This window comes from Lipotes vexillifer, unplaced genomic scaffold, assembly GCF_000442215.2.
Source record: "Lipotes vexillifer unplaced genomic scaffold, Lipotes_vexillifer_v1.1 scaffold1285, whole genome shotgun sequence".
Lineage (NCBI taxonomy): Eukaryota > Metazoa > Chordata > Mammalia > Artiodactyla > Lipotidae > Lipotes > Lipotes vexillifer.
The window spans coordinates 718,120-728,278 of NW_006796211.1; the positions used below are offsets into that span (position 1 = coordinate 718,120).

Here is a 10,159-nt window from a genome sequence, read left to right on the forward strand (position 1 = left end):
GCAGGCAGTTCAGTTTGGGTGGAGTGTAGAATGTGCCTGGAAGAAAGTGGGAGCCCAAGCTAGACAGGGGGGCTGTGCTCTTACCTAGAGAGATTTGAATACCATGCACAATTCTGTGGGTGGGAAGAGCCACTGTTAGACCCTTGGTAGTGCTGGGCATTAGGAAATCTAATTTATTTCATCTCTGTATCCCTCCTCATAGTACATGTGTCTGGCACACACTCAGTTAATGTTAGCCACATGAATGAATAAGAGAATGAATGAATGAATAATATTTGAGATATGGTCATCATATCCTTGTTAAGGATTGATGTCTTCATTATAAAGTAGCTCTCTTTGTTCTTTCTAATTTACTTTGAATTTAAAATGAAGGCATTTCAGGACTTCCCTGGCGGTCCAGTGGTTAAGACTCTGCACTCCCATGCAGGGGGCGTGGGTTCGATCCCTGGTGGGGCAACTAAGATCCCACTTGCTACATGGTACGGCCAAAAAAATACATATATAAAATGAAGGCTTTTCACCCTGAATGAATAAAAGAAAAAACGGAAGGGAAGGAGAGGGAGAGGAGGAAGGGAAGGATGGAAAGAGGGACGGAAGGAAGCAGAGTGGAGGTGGGGAGATCAGGTCAGAGACCATTGCCACTGTCTCAGTAAGAGGCACCAGGTCTCTGGGCCAAGGCAGAGGCAGTGGGGCTGCAGGAAAGAGAAAAACGTGGAAGTTGGGCGATTTCATTGCCAGGAGTTGGCAACTGATGGCTCCTGGTCCCACTCAGAGACTGCTTCCAATTCCAGCCCAGAGCCCACCTCCAGGCTTTGAACCTGGAGGATCCGGCTGCTTTGGGGGAGGAGAGGATGAGGTCTGTTTGGGGTGGGCTGGAGATGTCTGTAGGTGGTCTGAATAATAGTGTCCAATTTGCAGTAAAAAAAAAAAAGGGGGGGGAGATGCCAAATCTCAGAGAAGGGTTTAGACGGAGACTATGTTAAGAAATGACAGATGTGATCTCAAGCAAAGAGTTAGAGGAAAGAAGAGGAGGGACTTCCCTGGTGGCCCAGTGGTAAAGAATCGCCTTACAATGCAGGGGACGTGGGTTCAGTTCCTGGTCAGGGAACGAAGATCCCACGTGCCGCGGGGCAACTAAGCCCGCGTGCCACAACTACTGAGCTGCACGCCTCAACTAGAGAGCCTGCGCGGTACAAACTACAGAGCCCACTCTGGAACCGGGTGCCACAACTACAGAGCCCACTCGCCCTGGAGCCAGCACACCACAACTAGAGAGAAGCCCGCACGCTAGTAACGAAAGATCTCACATGCCTCAACGAAGATCCCACGTGCCACAACTAAGACCCAATGCGGCCAAAAAAAAATTTAAAGAAATATAAAAGAAGAAGAGGAGTTCTCTTTCCTTCTGTCTTGCAGCAAAGTAAAAGCAAAATAGTTTTTAAGCTCTTCTATACGTCAGGCATTCTATTATAGTTTCATAGCCATTAACGCAACAACTTTGCAGGGGCATCATCATTATCCCTATTTTACAGATGAGAAACTCAGACTTAGAAAGGTGGAGGTCACACAAGGTCACACAGGCATGGAGAGGTGGAGCCAGATCTGGACTCCAGGCCTGCCTGGCTCAGAAGCTGTGCCTTAACCACAGCACTCTCCTGCTTGGGGCCTCTGTCACAGCAGCAACTTCTGTCATCCACTCAGGAAGTCCACTGTCCCTTCTGTTTCCTTCGTTCCTTACTTAGTAGATGTTCACGAGCACCTATTTAAGAAGAAACATGATTCTAGGAGCTGAGGATACCAAGGTCTTCCTCTCAAGAAGCTTTGATTAAATAGGGGAGATGAGGTATACAATTACGATGCAAGGCAGAAAGTGCAAGGCGTCCAACGGAGGTACAAACAAAACCAAAACAAGTTCAGAGTTAGGAGAGGTAAATTCCAGCTAGTGGGGAAGAATGGAGAAGGAATGAAGGAATGAATGAAAGCATACTTCTTAAGCACTCACTATATGTCAGGCCCTTTACTAGGAAAACTGTTACCAGTATCTGGTTAATCTTGGGCATTAATCTCAGCCATTTCACACGTGAAGTAAGTGGTCCAGCTCATTCCCTGCCCCGTGCTCAGGTAGGGGCCTGTCTTCTACATGGCACTGACCACGCATTATATAATTGCTAAACTGTGTCCCCCACTGAACTGTGAGCCCCCCGAGGACAAGGACTGCATCTACCTTGGTCACTGTTGTGTCTGTAGTATTGTATCCAACAGACTAGACTCAGCAAGGCACCTGGCATATAGCAGGTGTTCTGGAAATATTTCTTGGAAAAAAGGAAGGAAAACAGAGAGGTTTAGGAAAGTCTCCAAGATGATACATCTAGAGCATATGGTGAAGCAGGATTCAAATTCCTATTTCCTATCTAAATTTCACTTTTCCCAGTTTCCTACTTACGGCGCAATGGGCAGGGGTAGGCTGATTTTGGGGGACGGGGAAGACCCAGCATCAGCTACCAGGAAACCTGGCCCCCATCTCTGCTTCACAGTGCTTACTGTGTGGCTTTGGATGCATTGTTCCCCTCTCTGGGCCTCCCAAGGGGGGCTTCCAGGGGCAGTGTGAACTCCAGGACAGTCCCTACCTGAGAGAGAGGGAGAACAAATAGACCAAACCCTGCATCCCCTTCGACACACAGCCCCTCTTACTTTTGAGCTTTGAGGGAAACAAACATTTTGTTTCTGAACAGAATATTGCTGGGACAATAACGTCCGAGGACCCTGAGTTTCCTGCTGGCTCTCCTGCACCCGCCAGCTCTGATCCTCCAGCTGCCATGAAGGCTCAGTGACTTCCCTTTGTCCTTACAGGATGGAGGGTGAAGCCGAATACATCCTCCCTACCGAAACAAAATATGTTGGGGAAATGAAGGACGGCATGTTTCATGGCCAAGGAACCTTGCACTTCCCCAGTGGGAGCCGATACGATGCCATTTGGGAGAAAGGATTGGTTGTGAAGGTAATCAGCTGGGGAGGGAGTCTGCAGAGGGGAAAGCCTCGGACAGGAAGGGCCCCCCTGACACCGACCCTGCCCTCCCCCTCTGCTGCTCTCTTCTCCCTCCTCTTGATCTTCAGGGCTCTGGAATCCTCTCCCTCTGGATCCAGAAGGGCTCCTGGACAGGCCATGATGAATTTGAATCCTATTATGCCACCAACTGTGTGACCTTGGGCCCATGACCTCCCCTTTCTGAGACTCATGTTTCTTGTCTATAAACTGGAACAATGGTTGTATTAGTATCATATTGCTGCTGTAACAAATTACTATAAACTCAGTGCCTTCAAACAACAGAAACTTATTATCTTATGGTTCTGCACATCAGAAGTCTACAATAGGTCAGCAGTGCTGCATTCCTTCTGGAGGCTCTGTGGGAGGATCCACTTCCTTGCCTTTTCCAGCTTCTAGAAGTTGCCTGCATTCCTTGGCTCGTGGCCATGCATCCCTCTGACCTTCACTTCCATCATCCCATCTCCTCTCCCTCTGCTTTTATCATCACCTCGTCTTCTCTCACTCTGACCCTTCTCTCACTCTGACCCTCCCTCTTATAAGGACCCCTGTGATTACACTGGGCCCACCTAGATAATCCAGGATAATCTCCCCACTTCAAGGTCCTTGACTTAATCACATCTGCAAAGTCCCTTTTGCCGTGTAAAGTTAACACATTCATAGGTTCAGTGATTAGACGTGGACATCTTTGGGGGACCATGATTCCACCGGCCATGAGAGTACTAGGCATCACCTAGGATGGTTATGAGAATAAATGAGGCAATATATGTGAGCACGCTGCTCAGTACCTGGCACACAGTAGGCACTCAATAAATGTTAACTCCACCATTACTATCATGATAAATCATCTAAGTCAGGAGTTCTTAGCCTGGGATTTGTGGGCCACAAGTAGAATTCAGGGAGTCAATGAAATCTCCCAATTTATATACAAAAGCTTCTGTGTACATGTGACTATAATTTCTCCAGAAAAAGGATCTGTAACTTTCATGGGATTATGGGTGTGTACAGGGGCTGGCTCATGACCTAATAAAAGGTTAAGAAACACTCCTCGCTTTACAGCTTGGAGAATCTAAGCCCCAGGAAGGGGATGTGACTTACCCAAGGTCACCCAGTGAATTAATAGTATTGGAATTTCCACCCATGTTTCCTGATGCCCAGGCCAATGCGATGTCTACATCCTGAGGCTTCCTTTAGCACTAAGGCAGCAAAAGCTGAATGTACATGTTTGGACAAAGAGCCATGACTGAGGGCTCTGAACTTTCAAGCCATGATAATAATAAAAGAATAATAGTAACATTTATTGACTGTTTACTATATGCCAGCCCTATGTCAAATGCTTTTCATGTACTATCTCACTGACTTTCATTGAATCAATCCTATTAAATATACAGCATTATTTTCCAATTGGACGAAGGAGGAAACCGAGGGCTACCGAGGATAGGTCATCTGCCCAGGGTCACGCAGTGAGTTGCATATTTTGGGTGCCAGGACTTCATAACCACTCCTCCTAATCACCGCAGCCGTGATAGCTGTGATACTTATCACTTCTTTTCGATGGCAATGAAAAAGCCACCCCTTCCCTTGACTTTCGTCCTTCTTGGCAAGTGGGCTGTGGGTTCCTCAGACCTGTGCGTGTGCTCCTTACCTTCCAGGGCACGTACACCTTCTCAGACGGGCTGCAGTATGACACTGAGAACTGGCATTACTGTGACAGCTACGATCGGAGGTTTTACACTGAGATCTGCTATGGCTTGAAGCCTGCAGGTACCCAGGCATCCTTCTTTCCCTTCACACCCAAACGGAGAGGAAGGTGAAAAACGGCTCTAAATACCTGAGCTGTGGCGCCACTGAAGTAACCCATCCAAAGGGGAGGAGTACGGAGCAGGGTCACAGAATGCAGAAGCGCCAGGTTGTAGAATCAGAGGCCAGTCCTCGAATCTCAGCTCGCCTGTACCAGCCGGGGACCAAGCGCAGTGCCTCCACCTTTCTGTGCCTCAGGTTTTCCCCTGCAAAATGGGACAATAGCATCATTTACCCCACGTGTCTCATAAATAAGATCACTCGTGTAAAGTGTTCACAGCAGTGTCTTGCACGCGCAGTAGGTGCACAGTACATCTCAGCTGCTGTCATTCATCAGATCAGCTGTAGCACCGATGTGGGCCAGCACCAGTGCAGCGTGTGCTCTGTGTATCGGGTGCCGGGTGAGGCCCTCTATAATCCCTGTCTCGTAGAATCTCCAGATGGCCCTGCCATGTCTGCCTTCCTTGTCCCATGTCACAGAGGAGGAAGCTGAGTCCACGTAGTCCAAACATGTTTCCAGTGGCAGAGCTCCCATGGGAGCCCATGTCTTCCTCTCTGAGGTCCCCTGCATCACGCTATGTCCCTGCAAAAATCGAGTTCCATCACAGAGGGCGACATCGGGGCTAGAGTCTGGATTCTGGCAGCTTAAGGGGCTCATCCTTTGTTTCTGAGACTCGTGTGAGGTCAGCTGAACCTCAAGAGGCTAGATTTCGGCACAGCCCAGACGACATATCCAAATGTGGGAAAATGATGTTGCAAACTGTAAAAAAAAAAAAAAAAAAAAAAAAATCCTAACATGAGATAATGTGGTGTAGTTGACAGAGCAGAGAGCTGGAAGGCCAGGGTTGGAGTCCTAGCATTCCCGCTCAGTAGCTGGATGAGCCTGGGCAGCTCACCCTCCCTGAGGACAGAAACCTCCACAAGGCACTCAGGGTCGGAGTCAGTCAGGGCAAACCCTGGCTTTGTGACCCGGATCAGAGAGCTGACCAGGTGAGACTCCTTCTCTCCCTTTGCTTTCCTGACACCTCACTCTCCCACTTTCTTTCTATCCCGTCTCCTTTGCAGTTTCTCCTCCCCTTGATTATTAATTTTGGGGTTCCGCACGGCTCTCTGGCTTAGACCCTCTTCTGTCATCATTCTGTGCCTTCTCCCTACAAGTTGATTCACTTTTAAGCCTTCATTTAATTGAAATCAAATTGAAATCAAAATCCCTGAGTCTCAGATTCCTGCATCCAGCTTCCCCAACACCTACGTTTGGTTGTCCCTCAATTTGCACTGAGTTCATTACCTCCCTCACCAGCCCCCTCTCCCCCAAGGATTGCTCCCCCAGAGACTGTCATTCCCCCCAACCCCCAGCCGAGATAAGCCTAATCCTGCCTCCTCCTACCCCCGTGTGCAATCCATCACCTAGTCCTACGGATTCTGCCTCTAAAATATATCCATTTGTTCATTAAACAAATATTTACCAAGCACCGCCACGTGCCAAGTTGAGTTTCTTCATCCCCTCTGCCACTGCCCTATTCCAGACCTCCATCCTCTGCCCTTCTTTACCTGATCTCCTAAGATCCACGCTTGACCCCCTCTGGGCCATTCTCCACTCTGTGGTCACTTTCATCTTTGAAAACCGTGAATCTGATTGCCACCAGCCCTTCAGTGCCTCCCCACTACCCTGAAGATAAGGTTCTACACTCTTAAAATGACCAGCGTGCTCTGGCTCTTGCGAGGTCCCCAACCTCATCCCTTGCTCCCTACCCTTCTCGGATGTTCTCTCTGCTTCTCCAAGAGACCATGCTCTTGCCTTTCCCTCTGCCTGGAATGCTCTAACCCTCTCACTTCACCCAAATAACTCCTTCCCACCCTTCAGGTCTTAGCTTAATGCCCCTTTCCTGGGACCCTTCCCTGAATTCCCAGACTAGGCAAGTGCTCCCCAGGAGAAATCACAGAGCAGCCACGATCCACTCCCCCAGCTCTGTCATGAGTGTCTCTCATGAAGAGCAGACTGTGAGCTCCTTAAGAGCAAAGGCTCTGTGTGTCCCCAGTGCTTAGCACATTGCCTGGCACGTAGGAGGTGCTCGATAAAGAGTTATTATCAAACAGGGACAATAATATTGACATCACAGTAGGAGGTGATGGGTGCACTTAGGGTAGTTACAGCAATGCTGTTCACAGACGTTCCCTGAGCACCTGCTCTGTGGCAGACATTGGCTGGGCCCTGGGGGACCGAGAGCTTCGAGGACACAGTCTCTGCCTTCAAATAGCTGCCAGTCTGGATGCCACTGGAGAACCTTGTAAATGGCTCCCCCTGGCTTAGCGATGACTTTGTTGTGAGCTCTTCACCCCAGCTGAGGCCTGTAGGCAAAGAGATCCCGGCCTCAGGCCCTCAGCTCTCACACAGCTTAGGTTTTGCCAAAGCTGCGTCTCTGCCAGTCTTGAGGCAGCGCACAACCTTCCTGCAGCCACGCCTTCTCCAGTGGCTCCTGGCTCAGCAGCTTTATCCTAAGTACGCACTTCCTTCCCAAGTCCCTCGGCACTCTGCTCACCCCTCCAAAAGCCACCTCTCAGCCTCTGCGGCAGGCATTGTTAGGGCCGGGGGGAGGGTTAAGGCTGCCCTTCTCCTCTCTGGGCATCCACGAGATGGGCTTTGGCAGGAGGCTTCGGGGAGAGAACGGCTGCAAAGCGCTTGGCGTGGAGTGTGCCCTCAGTAACCATCAGCCAATAGTGTACCTGCTTATCATCGTCAGCCAACCTCAGAGCACCGCCGTGTGCGGGACCCTGAGCTGTGAGTGTGGTGCTGCACTCGGCAGGCATCCAGCCCTCAGTCCAGAGGACAGGGAATTACAGACCCACTAGTAGAAGGAAACCAAGAAGTTACTTATTCCAACCTTATCTCCTTTCCTCAGGCCTCAGCGTCCAAGAGAGACAACACACAGGGGTTATGACCTTAAAGGTACACCGACTCCTGGTGGTTCCAATGTCCCCGGTTCTGGGAGGCGGTGCCCAGGCCCTCTCCTCCCCTGATATCAGCAGCTTAACGTATAGGCTACAGAGCTCAGTATCTAACCTTGGGCAAGTTATTTGACCTCTCTGAGCCTCAGTTTTCTTATCTGTAAAATGGGACCACAGGGTTGCTATGAGGAGTAAGCGAAATAGTAGGAGTCAAGCACTTAGCACAATGCCTGGCAGCTATTTTGGTAGTTTGGGTCAGGGTTCTTCATCACCTGATCCTTGCCCACATGACCCGTTTCTTTCCTGCTGTTTTCCTTACACACACCCTGTTCCACAGGGCTTCCTGAGTGAGGCATGAAGGCTCATGTCTTGTGGCCTTTGCTCACACTTTGAATGCCATTCCTCTCCAGACATGCCTTTCTAGCTATGTGGCCAACTCTGACACATCCTCAGGGTCTCTCTGATTCCAGAACCAGTGCCCTTTTCATGGTGTCCCTAGAAATAGAGGATGGGGTCAAGGGAAGAAGATAGGGGGATGTCCATGTCTAATCATTGAACCTATGAATGTGTTAACTTTACACGGCAAAAGGGACTTTGCAGATGTGATTAAGTCAAGGACCTTGAAGTGGGGAGATTATCCTGGATTATCTAGGTGGGCCCAGTGTAATCACAGGGGTCCTTATAAGAGGGAGGGTCAGAGTGAGAGAAGGGTCAGAGTGAGAGAAGACGAGGTGATGATAAAAGCAGAGGGAGAGGAGATGGGATGATGGAAGTGAAGGTCAGAGGGATGCATGGCCACGAGCCAAGGAATGCAAGCAGCTTAGTTTCCCAGAACCTACTCATGGAGCCATTTTCAGGAAGTTCCTCTGGGGCCCTGTTTGTGGTGCTTTTGCTGTGTACCCTGATAGGGAGTGTGTGGTCTAGAAATGGGGCCGGATTGTCACATAAGCAACCAGCCAAAAGTGGACTTTAGGTTGGGACTGGGTTTGGCCTTGGTGGTGAGTTAATGATCCATGGTATCCTTTCAAGGTATCTCTCAACTCACCAATATGGACCCGCCTAGAAAAATCCCTCCAGGCTGTTATGACTGCGGAGATGGTTTCTATAACCCAACCACGAGGATTGTCAAGGACTATAAGAATCGCTTTCTGAGAAATGCAGGTATGTGGCACATGTTTTCTCTTCTCTCATCACACGTAGGTTTGGTCTATGGCCATACCACCCTGAACATGCCCAGTCTCGTCTGATCACATGTAGGTTTGTGCACACGTGTGCACACACATGCATGCCTTTAGCGAGAAAGAAGCTTTTGCCAATCATTGATTGTCCGAAAATTGACAAAAATTGATTGTCTGAATGTTTCACTCTTTGGAATTCTCATGGCTGACAAGTCTGTACATAGTCACAGAGTAGGGCAGAGGACATTAGTGGTCTAACTGTGACAGCACATAAGTGTAGCACTGAAAGGATTCAAGTACTTATCTTTGCATGCTTCCCTGCAGCTAATAAGTGCCTGCTGTATGCTAGACACTCTGCTTGGTCTGGGCACCAAAGCTAGCCACAAACCGCTTCCTCATGGAGCTTATGTTTGGCAAATAGCAGACAAGTACTATGAACAGTTAATTGCATCATGGAATAAGCATAATGAAAGGGAAAAACATGGCCCTAAATGGTGGTGGGGGGTAGTGGAGATGGGAATGGGGTCCCAGAGAGGTGGGAGTGATGCTGTGGGGGCACAAAGAAGTGGTACCTAATCCAGAACTGGAAATTCCGAGAAGGATTCAAGAAGGAAATAGCTAACCTGAGACCCCAAAAATGATGCAGAGTTGACCCTAAGGTGTGGGGACAGGTTTTTCAGCCAGAGGAACCAGCACAGGTAAAGGCCTGGAAAGTGAGTGATGCCACGTGGTCCAAGATGACTGCTGGCCCCTCAGCCGGGGGAGTACCTTGGAGGATCCAGAACCTCAGTTTGGTGAGTGAACACAAGCTGATCAGACTGAGAAGGACTGACTTACAGTGACCAAACTTGCAAGAGGTCAGTGTACAAATAAGAACAAGAACATTTTCCTTTAACACGTGATTCCTAACCCTTCTCTTTTCTACAGCCATAGTCCCACTAGGAATAACTAAAACTATGGACCCTCTTCATAGAAAAATACCCACATATGCACACACACAAATATATATGTGTACACACACACACACACACACACACGCATGCATTTTGCATATAGTCTTAAGAGGTTGATGATTCCCCTAAAGACCCAGGTCAAGAAACCCTACTGTGTAATGAGAAAGAAACTGCCAGGTAGACCAGAAGGCCTGTTGGCTGCTGAGAGTCTCCACTCCCTGTAGGGAAATTTACTCAGT

General features: G+C 49.0%; 1 protein-coding gene across 1 annotated transcript in view; it reads left to right on the forward strand.

The window, feature by feature from the left end:
• MORN5 (MORN repeat containing 5) overlaps positions 1 to 10,159 on the forward strand; it is a 34,019-nt gene that overhangs the window by 1,060 nt on the left and 22,800 nt on the right. Inside the window, exons 2-4 of the mRNA XM_007468357.1 lie at positions 2,851 to 2,998; positions 4,696 to 4,807; positions 8,819 to 8,950. Of these exons, the coding sequence (XP_007468419.1) occupies positions 2,851 to 2,998; positions 4,696 to 4,807; positions 8,819 to 8,950 (392 nt within the window). The remainder of the gene's footprint in view (positions 1 to 2,850; positions 2,999 to 4,695; positions 4,808 to 8,818; positions 8,951 to 10,159) is intronic.